The 21,050-nt window shown below is 42.7% G+C and overlaps 2 protein-coding genes across 3 annotated transcripts in view; both read left to right on the top strand.

Annotated features, from left to right (window-relative positions):
* Positions 1–4,733: 4,733 nt before the first annotated feature.
* On the top strand, positions 4,734–10,152 carry krt97 (keratin 97; the record flags this gene model as incomplete). Its single annotated transcript, XM_083980130.1, has 8 exons — positions 4,734–5,147; positions 5,973–6,055; positions 6,308–6,464; positions 7,192–7,356; positions 7,523–7,648; positions 9,316–9,536; positions 9,921–9,955; positions 10,049–10,152. The coding sequence occupies 8 exons, from the start codon at positions 4,734–4,736 to the stop codon at positions 10,150–10,152; spliced, it is 1,305 nt and encodes a 434-aa protein (XP_083836256.1).
* A 6,425-nt stretch (positions 10,153–16,577) lies between these two features.
* The window catches only part of rims1b (regulating synaptic membrane exocytosis 1b), a gene marked incomplete at both ends in the record, with an annotated part of 89,938 nt that continues 85,465 nt past the window's right edge, over positions 16,578–21,050 (top strand). For both annotated transcript variants that reach the window (XM_083978213.1, XM_083978212.1), the window contains one exon: positions 16,578–16,744. In XM_083978213.1, the coding sequence (XP_083834339.1) occupies positions 16,578–16,744 (167 nt within the window). The remainder of the gene's footprint in view (positions 16,745–21,050) is intronic.

Genomic DNA, 21,050 nt, shown 5'->3' with positions numbered 1-21,050 from the left:
AACTCATTGAAGTGGTAGAAAAACGGTTAAAAGGATGAATGGTGCCACCGCTGCAGTCTGAGCGGGGTCGCGTCGGCTGAAACTAGGCCTATGTAACTTCCCTGCGTGGGTAGGAACACTGTGGTGAGCTCCAGAGACCGAGCTGAAGCCCAGTCTCCCTGCTCCTCTCACCCACACACAAACGCCCTGTGCTGGGCTGCATGGCCGACCAGCCTCCCTCGAGCTCTGGGGCTTTGCTCGGCAAGGACCTGCCGGCAATGACGATGGCTACTGGCAACGGCGCTGGGCCCAACGCTGTTAGTAGCGCTGGTAGCGCCGTAGTAGTACCGATAGCAACGGTAATAACAGCAGTGACACACCAGCGTCGGTACCGGCAATGGCGATGGCACTGCCAATGGTACCGGTAACAAATTCACGTAGGCTACTGTGCTTCTCTGGGAAAGACACAGGTAGCAGACAGTTGCTATTCTTAACCAGAGCACCAGAGTACCAATACCACGAATCCTAGATAGTGTTGCTTTAACGTTATTATTTTTCATATTTGGCCTTCTTGAACCGTGTTATCACTAACATAATTTACCAGTCTCACAGAGAATGTCATCATTGTGTGCAACCTATTGTGTGGTGGTTATCTCGTCCTCAGACGAGCCCTCCATCAACGTCTCCAGTCATCTTATTTTATTGTTTTTCCCTTCCGGACCGCATGTTTTTGGCTATTTGTATACCTTTTTTCTCACGTCGAAGCGAACTCTGTACATCACCTAGAAACAAACCATTTTCACATGGTTGAAGAGTGACTTTCGAACGTGCTCCTCGAAAAAACTCGCCGTTTCGTTTGTGAGAATGAAGGAGAAGAAAAGAGCTTGGTTTCTCCAAAAACGCAGCTCCGGCTCTAGTTTCAGAGAAAAATGCACTTATGTGTCAAGTGGCCATCCGCTCATTTTACCGGTAGCCTACTCTGCAGTGTGGCATGTCTCCCAAATGATTTCTACGGCTAAATAAGTATTTTTGTAGGCAAATCTGGGGGAGTGGCGGCGTGGAGTGCAGTGGTGTGGGTCTCTGGCCGCAGCGGAGCAGCTCCGTGACACTCCTGTGTGACTGGCCGGCGATGAGTGCTCTGGGGCGGGGGCGGCCGGTCACAGCGCCCGCTGCAGAGCGCTCGCTCCGCTGCACGGTGAAAACAGCAGAGATAACGTGCTTTCAGATCCGAGTCTCCAAACCAGAAACGTTTGTAACAACACCGGAAAAAGTGGCTAGATTTGTTGCTAGTGGCTTTTGACAAAAAAAAGTCGCCAAGAGGGTTTGGAAAGTCGCCAGATTTAGCGAGAAAGTCGCCAAGTTGGCAACACTGTGTAGCCGACAGCCGTACAGCACGCTGCACGCTGTCCCCAGAGCAGCATTCAAGGAGACCGATTACTCAGACAAAACCAAGATCACACAGTTTATAAAAACCATTATGTTTTGATTGTAGTTTAAAACAGTTTTACATATCAGAGGACTACCATATTCACATACAGGGCACCTGAGAGTGTCTATTATCATAATCTGTAAAAAAAAAAAAAAAAAAAAAAAACGGTTTTGAACGTTCGGCACGCTGTGACGAGTTTATTCGTTTATTCGTTATAATGGTCGCGAAAGAGTTAAGCTCTTTCGTCAGTTGAACCTTGTTTTTTTTAAACACTTTTAAAATGGATTTAATTGGCATCTCCGCTCTCAGTTTAACTCCAGTTTCAGCATCTTTTCAGGCACTTGTTCCTTAATGCATTGGTATTTAAAGGAAGGGCATCTGATCATACATGTCAGTAACTGCTTCAGTGAACACTGCCAGAGAAACCTGATGTACTGGAGGTTTCCTACTTTAACCAGCTGCAATTTGAAAGGTAAGGACAAAAAGATCAGGAACAACAGATTAAGAACACTCGATTAAAGGGCAGCACCCAGTCGTCCACCCATTAAATACAGACTGACACCTACTTATCAACTCTAAATGATCTATTTTACGTTGCCTAGGCTGGTAATTATGAACAATTTATGTGATTTATGAGAACAAACATTTTGTTGGAACTTGGAACCTATTCAGTTTGAGAGTGACTCCAAGTCTTGAAAACAAGATGGCTTGGCAGGTGTAATGAAAAACAAAGAGCTTTCATAACATGTTTATCCAAGAGTTTAGCTCTGTGGTTGGCAAGATCGACGTTTACTTGCACAGTAAAACTGGGAGATAGGCGTTAGAAGCTATAGGCAGGAAATAGAGAGGGGGGGGGGGGGGGGGATTCCCAAAACACACCTCAGAACTGTCTTGGTTAGTCATCTGAGATCCCAATAAAACCACCTACCTGCTGAACTTGTGTTTTTTCTCTCTTTTATTATGACCAGCTTGTGTCACATGCTATGAAGCAATCTGAATTAAAACATGCTGACAGACTGGCCAACACACACCTGCCTGGATCTGATCAAACATGCAACGTGGCATGAAATGATGTTAGTTAAATTGAAGCTGAGGTTTATGAACCCCCGAAAAGGTCAAACTAGTGGGGATGTACTGTAACCTGCTCAAGCTTATGCAAATGCAGCAACAGCCTGAGGCGGCACATGACCAAATAGTTCTTCTGAACAACTAACTATGATCTCTGAGCTATGTGCCTCCACCTATGAAATGTCAATGATAAATGTCAACAGAATAAAACGGTTTTGGAGCACCTTAGCACTACCTGGGTTATGTTGTGTTACACATGATGTGTGTGCAATGAATGATGTATGAATTACTTTTCCAAACAATGTAAAAACAACTTTTGTATAACAGCTGTATGTCTGCTTTTTTGTCAGCTATGCCAGTGCCCTTTGCCCCTTTATGCCGTTCTCTCTCCTCATTGGATAAAGGTTGTAGGATACAAGGAAAGTTTTCTCCTCTGCTTACAGCAGAGCAGAGTGACTGACAGACCCGTGTTTCAGACCAAACACTCTATGTAAGTGATTGCCGTCGGAAGATATAACTATTTAAGACTGATATTAACACAAATATTCTGCTTACTTCTGCTTTAATGTTGAGTTGTGTTATGTTGTTTTATAGTCAAAAATACACATCCTGTATTTTTAAGGGCCATGTTCACAGTAGTAACTCAAGGTGAGAGTATCAGATTCAGATTCAGACTTTCAACTCATTCAGTCAAAAACAGACACTGCGTTTTAACTCCTGCAAATGGTTCAGGGTTCAAATAAAATTTGCAGTAAAGATTTTATCAGAAAAGATTTTTGTCACAAACAATCTCATGTTCATGTCTTGAGATTGTCACTGTGGGTCATTGTCAAATCAAATCTAGCCTAAATTAAGAGGTCAGCATTGCTATACTGACCATAAAAGTGTTTATTCCACATCAAATAGCATTTACCTCTTCACAGCATTTCACTGTGGTGCTGCTCATACCTCCAACAGACACTGGCCAGGGACTGATTTTCTCAGCGGCATGTGATGTTCTGCCTTATCTCTGGTGTGTTTTAACAATTAGACCCCAGGACTCCCTGAAACCCGCTGACTTTGATCCTCTGACTCTTTGCCTGTGTACTGATGATGGCAGACTCTAAAGGAGCACAGCATAGTATGTTGTAAGTGTCAGTCCTGAATATTAAAACCAATAAACATCAAGATTCAGATTCAGAAAACCATATTGAGCCCAATAAGTGCAATTCATTAGCAGCTTACCCCGTATCACATAGTTCATACATAGGCTCCAACATACAAACACACATACACTGCTGTGTCAGTGCAATTAGTACGGACAGTCAGGGGTCAGACAAGGACAGCCAATAAATAATAAATAATAAAAACGTACTAAGGTAATAATTTACCATCTTTATGTGCAAAAGGACATGCACTTACACCCACTGACATGCACGGTCACACACACTCAGGGACCACAATGGAAATAAACCGATGGCTTTTTGTGTTTTTATCCCTTTGGTAGCAGTTGTGTTGACGTATGTTTTATTGTTTTTAAAACATTCTGTATGTTGCCAATAAAGATGTATGTCTGTCTGTCTGTCTATCTACTTATCTATCTATCTATCTATCTATCTATCTAGCAGTGATAAGAGTCACTCATAAGAGTCACTCAGTCTTATAAATGCTTTTACATAATGTCAGCATATTCAATAGTGTGTATGGGTCACTAAGCTTTGATAGAATAAACTGAACCTCACCCTGACGAAATATTTGGATGATTTTGGAAAAATATTCAAAGTTCAGAGCCATGTTTTCAGTTTCAAGTCGATGTTTGTACTAAATTGACTCACATGTATTGGGTCAGATTTTGTGAGTCATAGTTCAAATCAGTGTGTATAAGCCAAAAGGTAAATCGAGCACAGTATGCAAATGAAAAGAAAAGTATTTCTCTATTTCCTCCTGACACTAAGTGTGTCAGACAGACGGGGAATTAAAGAAAGCTGTCTACATGAATGAACAATACCTCACACACGCCTTCCAGAAATGCGCCTCGACAGCCGTTGAATTAGAGCAAGTAACCTGAATGTCAAGGCGCCACGCCCTGTGCGGTCGGTCACACCTGTGATAGTAGCGGCATGCAGCAGCAGCATCATCTCTCTACCTGTCGAGCCGCACCCACCTGCAGGCAGCAGCCTATAAAACCCTATCCTCCGGGCGGCCTCAGCACCAGCTCCTCCACACACCGCTACAACCTCCAGTCAACGCTGCTGCTCCAATCCACATCCAAGTCACGATGAGTATCAGAGTCCGATCCGGCATGTCTTCCCTGTCCATGTCCTCGGTCCCCTCGCTGTCGTCCTCCAGGCGGGGCACCAGCGTCTATGGCGGTGCGGGCGGCTCCAACGTCCGGGTGTCCTCCTACGCCTCCTCCGCCGGCCTCGGCTCCGGCTTTGACCTGGCGTCGGCGCTCGGAGGCGGAGGCGGAGGGGCCGGGGGCAACAACAACTCCTACTCCGTGTCGGGTAATGAGAAATTTACCATGCAGAACCTCAACGACCGCCTGGCCTCCTACCTGGACAAGGTGCGCTCTCTGGAGTCCACCAATGCGCAGCTGGAACGTCAGATCCGCGAGTGGTACGAGAAACAGACCCCCACCGTGCGGGACTACAGCAAGTACTATGCAATCATCGAGGACCTGCGCACAAAGGTGAGCCATCCTCACACGTCTGGAGCTAAATAGCCTCTATTTCCTAATGTAAAATGATGTATATTCTATAGTGTAGCCTATTTGTTATATTCATATAAAATCTTTTTCATAGATAGATAGATAGATAGATAGATAGATAGATAGATAGATAGATAGATAGATAGATAGATAGTGTAGATCAACATCTCATGTCATTTAGTGCTTAAGACCAGATGACAATCATATAGAATACATTTTCTAGTTCTAACTGCACTGTTAGTATATTGATATGTTAGTGTATATTGTTTGTTTTGTCTGGTTATTAATGGTCTTGTTGAATTGTGTTCTGTGGTCTGTGGTCTGGTTTGAAATAAACTAAACTAAAAAAAAAAGAAAGAAGTTTCCTGATATACTATGATGAGTGAACTGTCTACAGGTCAGGATGCAGTCCATTGTTCTAGTTTAGTCAACAGTAGCACTCAGCCCTCATAATGTGGGCCCATGAGAAATTCTCCCTTATCTTACAATGCCCGGGTCAGAGTGGATGATGTGGTATGTGGATGTGCAAGGTATCAGAAATGAACCCGGTAGTTGGAGCGCTGGTCTCTATCAAACTAACGCCCCTTATTCTTTCATTCCCTATAACAAACCCTGTCAGGAGTAATGTTAATCACTTGATTCATTGTCTGATGTCATCCACAGTAATTCAGGTCTACATAAAAACTAAGCCATCGATCATGATAACCCTGTCAGATCACGTTCTAGATAATGACTCATGAGCACACCTTTGTGTTGGTATTACATGCAGATAACAAACCACTGACGATGCTTGTTTATTATTTCTAGATCAATGTTGCCGCGCAGGACAACGCCAGGCTGATGCTGCAGATCGACAACGCCAAGCTGGCAGCAGAGGACTTCAAAATCAAGTGAGCGGAAAGATGACATGGCTGTAATTAGCGTTACTATATCTTGTAATGGCAAAGAGCTAACCTTGTCAGATGTCAGATTATATTCTAACAGTGCCTGCTCATTCAGGCATGTCAGGGAATGTGGACATGCTGTCCCCGGAGTGTAACGGTCAACAAAGTGATAAAACAGGTGTGACCGGTTTTGATGTGGTTGGTTTCCACAATGATTGACAGCTGCACTAATATGAACTGCTTTTGTTTCGTTCTCAGGTTTGAGAATGAAATGGCGATACGCATGTCTGTGGACGCCGACATTGCCGGACTGCGCAGGGTTCTGGATGAGCTGACCATGGCCCGGTCTGACCTGGAGATGCAGGTGGAGGGCCTGAAGGAGGAGCTGGTGTACCTGAAGAGGAACCACGAAGAGGTGAGAGCAAGTCGTCCTTCATGGTGCCTTCTACATTAATTTCTGGAAATTAAAAAAAAACCTGAATGGTGATCATAAGAGTTGTAATAATAGCTATGATTCCTGAGAACAGAGTTGAAAAAAAAGCATTAGAATAGTTTTCCGTGAGACAGTGAAGTCACCTGTTTGCCAAATACCTCACAAGAGACCTCATCATTCTCTTATACAAACAATAGTTAATACGAATCTTGTTTGGATTGTGTCCTGTGCCTTCAAGTTGTGTTTCTGGAAGGGAGTGCTGCTCGTTGCCAAAATGTAATGACTCATGAGACATCAGCTGATTTACAGTCTGTGTGCTCATGGAGATGCAGCACAGTAAATGCCCGTCAACATGAAAGCTGCATAAATACGTCGGATGAGGTTTCATTCTGAGAAGTCAAGAGTATACAGCCTGGGTAATGCCAGTTATACAAGATTTATTCATTTCAAAATTGGCATTCACATTACTATACCAGATCTAGACCGGCTGCAGCAACAAAACCTGAATTGAATTAGGTGTGGCTTCTTTTTTCTCATGTATTCAACTCTTCCTTTTTAAAAGCAAGAATGTGCCATTTCTTCTCTCACAATTTGTATAATCCCACTTAAACTGAGATCCAGTCTGTCTCTTTGTCTCCATCGCATTGCTTTTCCACCTGCTCTTTATCTTTGAATGTTCCCAACCTTTGACTTGTCATCCTGCCTGTAGGAGCTTGCAGCCCTGCGCGGCCAAGTCAGCGCCAGCTCTGTGAAGGTGGAGGTGGACGCCGGGCCCCAGGAGGATCTGAGCAGGGTCATGGACGAGATCAGGTCGCAGTACGAGGGCATCGCTGAGAAGAACCGGCGTGAGATGGAGGCCTGGTACAAGGTCAAGGTGAGTGGGACGAGATAATCCATCAAACCCCCTTAAAATATTCATTCGATCACATCATTGTGTCCTGCCCACGGTTAAGTTAACATCAAGGGATTACCTTATTGTCTGACGATGAGCCTGAATAGCCGTGTGACCATATTCATGTCTGATACAATGTCTCTTTCAGTTTGACGACCTGAACAAGGAGGTGGCTTCCAGCTCAGAGACGCTCCAGACCTCCCGCAGCGAGATCAACGATCTTAAGCGGACGCTGCAAAGCCTGCAGATCGAACTGCAGTCCCAGCACAGCCTGGTAGGATTCCACACACACACACACACACACACACACACACACACACACACACACACACACACACACACACACATGCAAACATAAGAGCAGCTGCAGATTATTTTTGCTACAACTTTTATCTTTTTCACCAGCACACTGCTCAGTCAGCTCTCATGATCCTATGATACACCACATAACATAGTAGCATATAATACAGCTTGTTTGACTCGTGTTATAAATATTTATTTTATTTATTTAAAGGTTTCATAATCAGGGACAATGCACATTAATAAAACACTTTAACTTAACACTCACACACACTCACATGCCAGAGTTAGCCAAAAGGCTATATTACATCTGCTGTCCCTGGACTGATGTTAAGTAGTCAGTTATTTAGTTATAAACATACAGATAATACATTAAAGGATTAGAAGGTTAAATCTGAATAAAGATTAAAAGGCAGAAAACTAGGCAAAGGTCCATACTGTACACACACACACACACACACACACACACACACACACACACACACACACACACACACAAGCTGACATAAACTCAGCTCAAACAACAGACAAAAAATTGATTACACAAGACACAATAACAAACTAGCAGGTCACAAACAAGCAGAACATAGACACTAAAGCAGTGGTTCCCAACCTTTTTTGGTTCGTGACCCCATTTTGACATCACAAATTTCTGGCGACCCCGCGCCCTCAACCAAGATGCGCCAGCTTAGATATTTCTATGCTGCATTTTATTTGAACTCGATTTATATTTGAGAAAGTTAAAGTATAGAATGCTGTTGTTTAAGATTGTATGTGGTGTTTTTAATCATAATTTTAAAAAGAATAATATTAATATTATAATATTTTTATCAGTAATTTTATTTTTTATAAAATACTAGACATTTCAGGCGACCCCATTTGAATTCCAGACGACCCCACGTGGGGTCCCAACCCCAAGGTTGAAGAACACTGCACTAAACACATTAAAAGCCACGTACAAAAAGCAACAGTAATACTAGACAATTAATAAACTGACAGACGACATGACAGATGGCATCAGGACGCTGTAACAGTTCGTGAGTGAGAGTCGGTCGTGTGAGCAGGAAAAACAGTAATGTCCACAAAAATAGTTAACCTGGGACTTCACTCTTGCCCTTTTATTGAGCCGAACACTTCATACTATCATACATGACAAAGAAGCGGTCTCACTTTACTCACTGTTAGCTGAGTTAAGAAGAAGAAAAAGGAGAAACCATAGGGAGAAACCAGCTCAGTAAGCTAATGGCGTCCACTCATCGGGTAGCCTTCTTCTCAACTGAAAACAAAACAACGCGGCGCGACGCTCAATGACGTCCCGGCGCCGCCACGCTTACGTTCTTAAAGGAACATTTACAACTGTTACAACGCACCGACAGGCAGAGCAGCAAATGTGGAGAAAAATTAAGCACTAACATTTAATATACATTTCATTCCAGCAGAAGAATAATTTTTTTGCTATTAAGAGTTTTTTATTATGAGTATTTACAACTTAAAACAACAAACAAACAAATCCCACACACATACAGGACAGACTTGGACTCAAAAAAAAAAAAAGAGGGGGGAGCAGAAGAAGAATTAAGAAGTGACAAACAAGTCCATTAGTGCTCAGTAAATATCTCCTCTTTGTTTTGTCCTGTGCAGAAACTGGCCCTGGAGGGCACCCTGACAGAGACCGAGTCCCGCTACAGCCTGCAGCTGAGCCAGCTCCAGGCCATGGTCAACAGCCTGGAGGCCGAGCTCAGCCAGATGAGGGCCGACATCGAGAGACAGGGAGCCGACTACCAGATCCTCCTGGACATCAAGACGAGGCTGGAGATGGAGATCGCTGAGTACAGAAGACTGCTGGATGGAGAGGATGTGAAGTAAGGATTTGTAAACTCTCTTCTCTTTTTGAAACAAAACAGGATATTTAATAAGTTGTTGCACGTGCTTGTTTTTCTGCATTTGATAAGAATTTTGTAACCAACAAGACTATGTGAAGCCAACGAGTAAGCTGGACTATCTTTGTCCAGAATCTAAAACTCACAAATTCACACATTATTCACAAAACAGTACATACAAATCTAAAATATTATATTAGTGCTGAGGGACATTGTTTTCTCTTCTCTCTTCTTTCTCTTTCTTCCATATCCCTCTCACATCTCATCAAGTTTATCGCAAAACACCAAACTGCTCCTTTTTTAACATTTGTATCATCTCTGTCCTGAAAAGTAAAAATGACAGAAATGTCTCATCTTTGCTTCTAGGAAAACTGTCATCCAAGTCAAAGAGGTCAAAAGAGGTAAGTTGACAGCACTGCTGCATTTTCACTTCTCTGCCTAAAATAAGTTATGCCACAAATGAAATTAAATTCTGTTTTTGATTTTCTCATCAGAACCAGTCATTACCCAGAGGACGAGGGTGGTGATTGAGGAGATCGTGGATGGGAAAGTGGTTTCCCGCACAGAGGATGTGGACACAGAGATCATCAGCAAGTAGACGGGCTGGATCCCAACTGATCTGAGTCAAATAAAACATCTGAAATGAAATGTCCTTCCTGTATTCTAAAGTCTACTCTGGTGAACCAGGGAGAGAGTGTATTATTTAACCCAGATCTGAAATCCATCCCCAAAACTGTGTGTCTTTACTTCTACTGTGTGATTTTTTTTTGTCAAAGAATATTTATTCTGATTATAAGAAAAATAAGACTAAACTATGTCTTGGAGACAGAACCAGATCTATGTGCCTCACTGAGTCCAGCTATGAAACAATGGGAAATAATTCAAACTACAGATTAAGTTTTCAAATGATTCAGAATGAACTGAAACAACAGATTTACATCAGTAAATATGGAAGATTCATTATTTTACCTAAGAAAAGTTGACTACTGTAAAAATTAAAGTCTCTATGTGACTATGTGACTCTAAATTAAAACCACGTTTCCTACAAATCTTCTTGTGTCTGGTTGTGAATGTGCTCTTTGTCTTTTCAATGTTGTGAAGAGAAAAACACATCTGGCTTCCTCTTGATTCAGCAGCTATTGTACGAATATGAAAAACATTGGACTATTGGGTTCAATCTCATTTAAGTTGTTTCATGTGAATGTTACACTGGTCTTTTATAGAGGACACAAATGGAAGAAGAGGAAGGATGTTGGTTTTACCTTCTTTCATAATCTTAAACAAGTTTGCACATGTAACTAACATCTTTCTTTGTAACAGTTTTTATTTTATGAGGGTATTCTGTATTTGTCAAAGTGTATATTAGTCATCCTTTTCTTGATAAACTGCTGGTGAAGAAGATTCAATAACATCTCACTAAGTGAACATAACATACACTAAAAAAAAGGTAGGGATATTTGGCTTTAGGATGAAATGTCAGAATGCACCTAAAATGCCCTCTAACATTTACAGGTGACCTTAATTTGACCTTCTCTAAACTTTTGAATGCACATGTCCAACTGCTCAGTGTTTCAGTATTATAACATAACATGCTGTTCTCTAACAAGGTGATTAACCACAAACATCACAACAAGGTCTGATCCATGAATCCACCACTAAATGTTCTGCTTCAACGACAGTTTGTATTGAAACAGTCCTCTGACATCATGAGACCAAGACCACACCTGTATAACAGTCCATCAACATACCTGGACATGTCCAGGCTTCAGACTATGGGATGTTGCAGTGCCAGCAGTGCCACTTTTAATGTGTGATCATGGCTATTTAAAACATAATCCCTAATGTATTGTATTTCAAATTAGGAGGGAGGCTGTTGGATTGTTAACCCCACACCTTGTACAGCCCCATTGACTGAAACCTTTGGCTTCAAATGTATGCATTTTCTTCTCTTTTGCTCCTGTTGCACATAATTTTGGTCACTTGTACCAACAATCACAACTGTTCAACAACAGTTAACACAGGGGTTCTCAACTAGTCTCACTCTGGGCTCCACATTTTCCCATGGTCATTAAGTCGCAACCCACTTTTATAGAATTCAAACCAAGATTTTTTTTAAGCCTTTAAAAACTCATTTTGCTCTTTATTGAGCAAAGTGCATTTCAGAGCACATGAATGAAACTGAGGAGGACCATGACAACTGCATGTACGCAAGTGAATAAAAAAATATCAAACTGCACAAAATGGAGACCAACAAAACAATATATTTGACTTCTGATGCATCTCTGCATTCAGAGCATGTTCACAAAAGTGAATAAATATCAAATTGCACAAAATAAAGACCCACAAAACAAAACAAGATTCACTGCATTCAGGCCACATTAATAAGAAACTGATATCTTTGCATTCAGAGCAAATAATAAGAAACTGAGGAGGAGCATTACAACTGCATGTGTTCAGTGACGCGTGCCTTTCAATATAAGTTATATTTTTCAAAATAAAAGACATGTCCAACATCAGATGTGCTGTCCGTGACCCATCCAGAACGGGTCCGCGACCCACCAGTTGAGAACCACTGAGTCAACACACACACACTCTCTCTCTCTCTCTCTCTCTCTCTCTCTCTCTCTCTCTCTCTCTCTCTCTCTCTCTCTCTCTCTCTCTGTCTGTACATGCAGTGTTGTCTTCTGTCCACTAGATGTCGGCACATTGACAGTGATGAAGGTGGTGTCACATCCTGACTGTGGAACCTGAGTTGGACATGTTGATGTGGGGAGAACCCCTCCTCACACAGCAGCAGTGTGTTTCCTGCTCTCCAAGAACACAAAGTGTCAAACCAAACATTAGACTTTAGTTCATTTCTGAATATCTGGAAATCTGTCACTGACAATACAGCATCAGTTCCATACAGTATATCTGTGACAACATTCAAGATGTCATAGATTACTGTGCCAAATGTATTGACTATTACAGGCGGTTATAGGCTTGAGGTCAACAGCCTGTAATGTGAATGATCAGACTTCATTCCTTCGTTGTTGTTGATAAAATAATTTAATTTAGTCAACCAGTTATTGATCAAAATGCTCCTTGATAAAACTATGAGAGTCATAGAGAGTCGGGGGTGGGATGGGAAAGGTTAAAGCAGAAGTAAGCGATCCGGTCGTTTTGGCTAATGCTGCGTTCCAGGCAGGCTTTTGAACCCGTAAGTTACAGCTCCAAGTCACGACTTACGACTTTGTAGCGTTCCAGGCAACCCACTCGTGTTTTTCCGACCTTTTTTACCTGTGAAAGTCACTATAACGGCCACTCGTAACTTCCGACCCGTGAACTCGTACCAGATCAAACTGGTACGACTTCACAGGTCGGAAAAACACGAGTTACGGGTTGCCTTGAACGCACCATAACGTCTTGTCAGCCGATGGAGTTAGCAGCCCCCGCCCTCGTCATGGATCTATTGGTCCTCGTCCCTACATCACCACATTCAGGTGCATCCCTTGGCTGCACACACAGCCCTTTATGCCGTTCTCTCTCCTCATTGGATAAAACTTGTAGGATACGAGAAAAGTTTTCTCCTCGGCTCAGAGCAAAGCAGAGTGACTGAGAGACCTGTGTTTCGGTCCAAACACTGTAAGTGATTGCGGTCGGAAGATATAACTATTTAAGACTTATATTAACACAAAAATATCGCTTACTTCTGCTTTAATGTAATATTTTTGTTTTGTTTCTATTTTTCTATTCTATTTTTTTTCTTCTGATGTTCAAATATCATCCTTGTATGGTGTGTCTGATGCCTATACATTTGTGAAATATGATTCATCTCACTGTAAATCCTTAAAAAAACAAAAAACAAAATGCTCCATGAAAAACGTTCATGGCCACTGAAATCCAGCAGGGGGCTCTTTCACCTGAAACACCAACCAGTTCCGTGTCTTCTTCACACCAGTGTTGAGTTCAGTAGGCTGTAGGCCTATTACTCATTTTCCATCTCTCTGTTTCACCATTATTGACCTTTGGGACATGTTTATACAAGTTAGTGTATCACAAGATTTTTCATTTAAAAGACATATTTTGTCTATTTATATCTTATATTTATTTAGACTATTCTAAGTCTTTAGTTCATATAATTTTCCAACATTCTGTACTTTTTAAATATTTCTTTTAGACATTCATAAAGAAGTATCTCTGTGTTTGAAAGAAATAAACTCATTCTAAACTTGACCTAATAGGATGGTTGTAACAAAGGGATGGTTGTAACAGCATCACTTTCACCAATAGGTAACATTAGAGTTATGTGATCAATATCATGTGTACCCACTCACTCCCTGACATTGCATGTGAATTTGTATGGCTGTGTCAATAAGTGTGTAGGTTTTACAGCCAAAAAACACTTTTTTAGGTCAAAAACTAATATTTTGGACCAAGCCTAAATTTTAACTAGTATCGATACCGTTGAAGTTTGAATTAGGTAACTCGTATAAGATGAAAGAGCAGGTTCTTAGGTAAAATATAAGTCATTTCATCAATATTTATTTTAAACCACCATGCTGGTACAGCTAGTCAAACAATGGCTGCAGGGGTGGGGATGGTTGTTACACCTTTTATCTTTGTTGTTTTATTATTGTAAGTGTCATTAAGTGTCATCATCTTTCCTGGAAATGTATGATCTGCCTCTGACCTCCTGTTGAAGGTTTACATTCATACATGTTCACCTTTCATCTGTATTATCAGCTTTCTAATGTTAGGATCCACACCTCTGTCACTGTTCTTCATTTAGCCATCAATGATGAGTTCCTTTTGTTCATACTGAACCATAGAAAGATGCTTTAGTATTGGAACATGCACAATAAACATACATAGATTCATGTTTTTTTTGGTTTGGTCTCAGTTTTTAGTTTTTAATCTCACTGTTACAATTTACCCCAGATTGTGTTGCAACCTACCCTGGTAGTGGGGTAGGTTGTAAGTGGCACTCCTTGCATTTGACATCAAATAGTGAATTCTGTGATGTACTTTGAGAAGTTTGCATTGCTATTTGTAGAGGACAAATGAGGTATTTTGTGTCAAAATTTGAGAGCCCTACCATGAACACTCTGAACACTCTGCAAGTTATGGGAGCTGAGACAAAAAGTGTTACAACCATCCCCCCTCTCCCTACTTAATTAATTCACTCCCAATTGTGTTGATTGTTTATTATTCAGTTCCCAGCCTCTGTGTTGAGTTCACCAACACTGAAGCATCGTCCTGTTGGCAGCTGGGCCCACATGTTGGATGTAAAGGACAGATGCTACAGCAGGGCCTCCCTGTCCTCCTCCACACTCCATCAGGGTTTATTTATAGTCCGGTGTCTGCACCAAAGATCCGCTCTGGCGGCACGACTCTATCACTTAGAGCTGGTGGTCCCTAGTCACGACCTAAATGATGACAAAATTCTGCACCATGGGAAGTTGACGTCACCGCGCTACAGTCACCTCTTCGGTGACGTCACTTGAAGGAGGCTGGGTGACAGCAGAGGCAGCGAGAGGAGCGAGAAGCGGCGGCCGGGGTTAATAATGCCATCTGCTGGACGGACTCAGCCATTCACCCGGCATTACGTCATCGAGGTGAAACCGGTGCCCGGTCCGGATGGGTAGAGTCTGGATCTGAAGCCGGAACCAGCTTCGAAGCGCGCGGGGGGCTGTAGTTAGTGTGACCGTGGCCGAGACAGTCTCTGTCACTATGGACTAAAGTTTCAGGGAGCAAAAAGCAGACTTTCTCTTACAGTAGACATCACTGTCTGATTCAAATAAGAGGAAATATCAAATCAGATTAAAATAAGAAAAGGAAAAGGTCCTTATCTAACTAACATATGACCAGGGAAATGGCAAAGACTGACACTTTTACACACTATCCCTGTAGAAATGTCAAAAAAAAGAAAAGAAAAAAAGCGTTACATGAGTAATGCATATAGGAGTTTGTTTTAATTTGCATCTATCTTTTCCCACTTTAGGTGAGAACCAAGTCCTCGCGACGTGGATGCTAAGCAGCAGCGTCAGTGTTCAGTTTGTAGCGAGGAAAACTGCAGAAACAGTGTGTGGATGTTCAGGCGAACTGTCCACGGTGCTGAAACAGAGTGACTGACTGCAGCTGCAACACTGTTACAGCTGCTGCACACTAACGTGATGTGGACAAACAGTCGGCTTGGTTATTAGCCCACACAGCCCCTCCCCCTCCCCCCAGCGAGCTTTCAACTTAAGTTCACTCAGTGTGTGTGTGTGTGTGTTCGGTTATTGGTTTAAACGCTAATGTGTGTACGGAGCGACGCTTGCATATGATGATGGTGTGGATGTGGATCCCATTCTCACATGAGTAAACGCGCCTCCGCCGTGGAGGAAGAGGAAGGAGGGCTGAATGAGAGAGAGAGGGGGGAGAGAGAGAGAGAGAGAGAGAGAGAGAGAGAGAGAGAGAGAGAGAGAGAGAGAGGGAGGGGAGAGAGCAAGACTGAGAGAGAGCGAGAGAGAGAGAGTAACAGAGAGAGAGAAGAAGCAACACGGACTCCGCCTATACCGCCCAACATCCTGCTCCAGTCCGACGGCGGCGGAGGGCCACAGACCAGCGGAGAGAAGCAGGGGCCCCCTCAGCTCTACACGACCCCCAGCGTGAAGGAAAAAAAAAAAAAAAAAAAAAAACAAGAACCGGAGATGGGCTCCCCGTGAATCCGGGCAGTGGAGGGGAGAGGAGTGCAGCAGGCGGGGGGCGGCGGGGGGGAACGCCGGCGACCAGACTGTGGTGGGAGAAGCACCCGGAGAGAAGAGAGAACAATACAAGACAAAAAACAACCGAGGAGGGCGCGTGCGACCATGAGCGGCTCGCGCTGTTCGCCGGGGCTGCCGCTGCCGCTGCCGCTCAGCTCGCGCTCCGCGTCGTGAGGTGTGGCTCGGAAACGCTCCGGGGAACCTGTCAGCCGAAACGACACGCCGAGGAGGAGGAGGAGGAGGAGGCGGTGGTGGAGGTTGTGGTGGTGGGGTGGTGGTGGTGGTGGTGGAAAAGATGTCCGCCTCGGTGGGGCCCCAGGGCGGCCCTCGCCCACCCACCGCGCCGCCATCCATGCCGGATCTGCCGGACCTCAGCCACCTGACCGAGGAGGAGAGGAAGATCATCATGGGAGTGATGGAACGGCAGAAGGAGGAAGAGGAGAAAGAACAAGCCATGCTAAAGTAAGGACAATATCTTTTCTTCCTTTCTTTCTTTCTCCTCCTTTCTTTATGGAACTTAAACCGCGCATCATGAGGAGCCACTGTTACCAACATCACACACCCATCACATCCAGGAAGCATCAGCCGGTGCTCTGCCGTCATCCTGCACTTGTAGGCTGGTGTTAAAGAGCTGCTGGTGGTGGTGTTAATGGTGTGTGGTGGTGGTGGTGGTGGGGGTGGTGCGTTCCCCAAAATGAACCCACCGATCTCTAGCCTACAGTATAAAGCTGAGTGGAGCAGTGACAGAAGCAGCCTGCATCTCCTCAAACACATGCACGCGGCAGGCAGGAGGAGCGATCGATACATTACAACAATAGCTATATACAGTCAAGTCAATGGAGATGACCCGAAACAGGGTCAAACGTGTTACAGGTGTAGATAGGGGGGGGCAGTGAGGATGTTGTGGGGTGTGACAGAGCTGGTGGTGCCGGCGGAGGGGGGGGGGGTCGGGATGAATCATAGCATCATCCATCCTTCAGCCACTCGTTTTCATCAATGGGGACTGCACCCCATCTCTCCGTTTACACATGCAGCCTCTGCTTTTCCTTTTACGCACGCACGCACGCACGCACGCACGCACAGTGGCTTCATCTGTGGAGGTTTTTTTTTTTTTTGGCGTGTGTGCGCGTCTCTCTCTCAGCTCCTGTGTTTGAAAGTGTGTGTGTGAGAGAGAGAGACAGAAGGGGGGGGACAATAACGGAAAAACTATACCATTATAGCTCGTATAGACCTGAAGCGACACGAGCCGTTTTCCTAAGCGGAAGGTGTGTGTTTGTATGTGTGTGTGTACGATCATTCGCGCTCCCCCTTTGGCGGAGAGCATGAAGATGGGGTGTGGTTGGCAATCTTATAGCAGGCCTGAACCGGACGCGATGTAGGCTAAAAGCACACCGTCTGTATCCTAGCACCTTTGACAGCCCTCTGAATATTGATTAGATGTCAAACAATCGCCAATAGTAAGAGACTGAACCGTGTTAGAATCGGAATAAATCAGTGATAACGTATCCGAGGGGAGGGGATAGTACAGGAGCTGCCAGCCACCCGAGGAGCATCATGGTTACATTGCAGGAGATGGCTATGTGTCACTTTAAACTCACTATCTGCTCAAACGCATGATGAAGGCTTTATCACATTGCAGGTGGAAGCCTCGGGGTTTTCCACCACAAGCAAATGGCAATTTGCTGATCTGGGGCCTGTGTGCTAATCTGTTCCATCCACACCTGCACTGAAACATGTGAGGGCCCTAGCTGTGTTTGGCTTTTTATAAATAAAGGATCTTGTCTTAGCCTCCTACAGCACAAGCACTCTGACTTGGTCTGATTCTAATGGCTGTTTTTCATTTCCTGACTGCAACCTAAAGGGATGCTGGGTGATAGCTGCTTCCAGCCCCTTGAGAGGAAATGATGTATTTAATGTTCCATGAGACACAGGCTTAGGTTGGGTCAATAATGGCTTCATCATCTGGCTAATCATTGATGGGGACCAGGGCAATGTGGACGAAAGGAGACATGCAATATCAGAATGCAAACAGTTGCTGGTTTTTAATATCAGTTTATTTTGAACTGAGTGGTCCTGAGGAGACGTGTGATGTGCTGTTGGTATCAAGGAGAAATGTTAAAGGGATACTTCACCCAAAATGGATAATTCACCAATTTTCTACTCACCATCAGGCCAAGAAAGGGTTTGGAAAACTTTCGGAGTTATCAAAATGTTTTTGGAGTTCCAGGGGCAATGGATGATGGTGGCGGATAGAGTTCACTTTTGAATCGTCCATAACACACACTATGAAACGTCCAAATACCTCCATACTCCATACAGCTCGTCTGTACTGACCCAAGTGTCCTGAAGCCAAGATGTTGCGAGATGTTCGTTCGTCGTTGTAAACCATTGGATGTATGATCCAACATCTCGCAACAAATCTTGTGCATGCGCATAACATCAACAGAGCCACTGAGCTACTGCTACAACAAGGCTAAAAACAGAGATCACATTATTTTTTTCCGAACAACTTTTTCATGTGGCGGCTTCAGGACACTTAGGTCAGTACAGACGAGCAGTATGGAGGTATCTGGATGTTTCATAGTGTGTGTTTTGGACGATTTAAAGTGAACTCTATCCACCGCCATTATAATGAAAAGCGTTTTGGTGACTTGGGTGAAGTATCCCTTTAAGGGCCAGTCACTCTGTGTGAACCTCACTATAAGGTTAGACTGTAAGGGAACTAAATGTTTCTCTCTCAAAAATGGCCTCACAATGATACACTTTAGTTGTAAAAAAACAAACAACTATCACATACATAGACACATGAATGAAAAAACCCAGAAATGCTATTTTAAATCTCAGACAGTCATTACAGGAAATGAGTATCTTTAACTTCAATGGTGTTGTGTTAATTGGATAATATTTCCCTTTACATTTCACTAGCTATCTGAATCTTGTAGACAACATGGCTTTGCAACTGAGGGCCTTCCACATGTACATGATGTTATATGTGGACTGATCATTTGTAGGCTACTGGTATGTAAGTTCTGTGGTTAAGGGGTTAGGGTTTTTTTCTCTCTTTTCTTTTTCTATTGGTGGATCTGTTTTAGTGATTTTGTATTGAGGGGAAGGATTTTATATAAGCCCTTTTCCTCTTATTTGCCTTTGTATTATTAAACATGATTCTTGTTTTTATCATTGTGCATATGAATAAAATAAGATCAAATAAAATAGGGGTGAGAATGCAGGACATCTCAATAATAGAGTGCAAACAAGATGCAATGTTTGTAATGTTCTTAGCAATTACAGCAGAAAGAATACAAAAGCAAATCTGCCATTCATCCAAATTCCCAGGTTAGTTTGATTATGCATGGCACTATAATATACAGTCATTGGGCATGATCAGTTTGTTGAGTTATTTGTTGGAGTGTGCTGCTACATGTTTGATATTAGAGCAACTTTGATGCTAATTATTTAATCAAACAACAAAACAATTAAAATGCCAAAATGAAATCTCAAGTATGGAATGAAAAGGAGCATTTTATTTGTCATCAGCCCCTCTTTTATTAACTATTAATTAACAAATCAAATAATTCAATACTGAACAAATAAAACAGCTGCAGGTCAATACAGTCACTCACTCTACTCTGTGAGTTCCAGGTTACAATCCATAAAACAGAACAAAACCTTATCAACCATTTCATTGTATTTACTCAACAAACTGGCTTAACTGATTTTTTAATATTTTTGTTTTACTGTAGATTCTTGGATTGATTGATGAGTAATTCTTAGGTGTGATCGCTTTCACCATCATACAATATTCTGTCAATTTGGTTCTGACTCTCATTTAATGTAAGTTAATGACTTTCCTGGATGCTGTGAGGTAAAGAGCCCTTTACAACATTTGCAGAATACTGTAAGATAATCTACTAGCTGTGGGAATTTCAATAACTCCAACTAAGCAAAATTTGTGTTGGATGGATCTCTACTGTACTGTATGTTGACCTCTTGTTCTTGCACATGATTGAACATATGTTTTGCAAGCACCTCCCCAAACTTAAAAACAGTAAGTCAGATACAGAACCATCACTGAGTTTTATCAGATGTGTAGTGCTGTATCATCTAATGAATCCTTTACTTTCTGAAAGGGAGCTATTGTTTGAAATATTTTCAACTCTGTGTAAATTATATGCAATTACCAGTTAAGAATTTTTCAGAAAACATGAGACACAGATTGTCCTCATTAAAAACGTACACAGTATAAGTTAATGCTAGAAGGCTTTATTTGGCCACAGAGCCATTGAATACAGTGGCAGGTGGCCATGTGGTTACAGCTATTTGGAGTTTCTTCTAGACTCTGTTGTGTGGTTCTAGACCTTTGGAGATGGGGCTGAAGAATAAAGGTTTCCTTCCTGCAGTTTCCTGCACTTATGTACTGTAACATGAATGTAAGAAACAGTCAAGACAGGAAAATGGCAACAACTGAAATGACAGGATAGGTTTAGGAGATGAGATCACATTCGATTAGATTCATCATGTTCAGTCTCATTGTTAGGCTATAAGTATCCAGTTTTGCTAATCTTTTTTAGTGTTATTTTGGCTTTTACACCTTTATTGACATTTATTGATTGGGCGAATGACATGCATCAAAAGGCCGGCTGCAGCCACAACTACAGCCTCTGTGTCTGCTCAACCTATTGAGCTATACAGCCCCCCCAAATCTTTTTTTTCCTTATTTTGTCTGATTTATTGCACTATAATATTGCTTTATGTGTCCTTTAAACCA

Source organism: Trachurus trachurus, assembly GCF_905171665.1.
Source record: "Trachurus trachurus genome assembly, chromosome: 1".
NCBI lineage: Eukaryota > Metazoa > Chordata > Actinopteri > Carangiformes > Carangidae > Trachurus > Trachurus trachurus.
The sequence above is the reverse complement of the archived record's forward strand: the minus strand, read 5'-3'. Positions and strand labels throughout refer to the sequence as shown.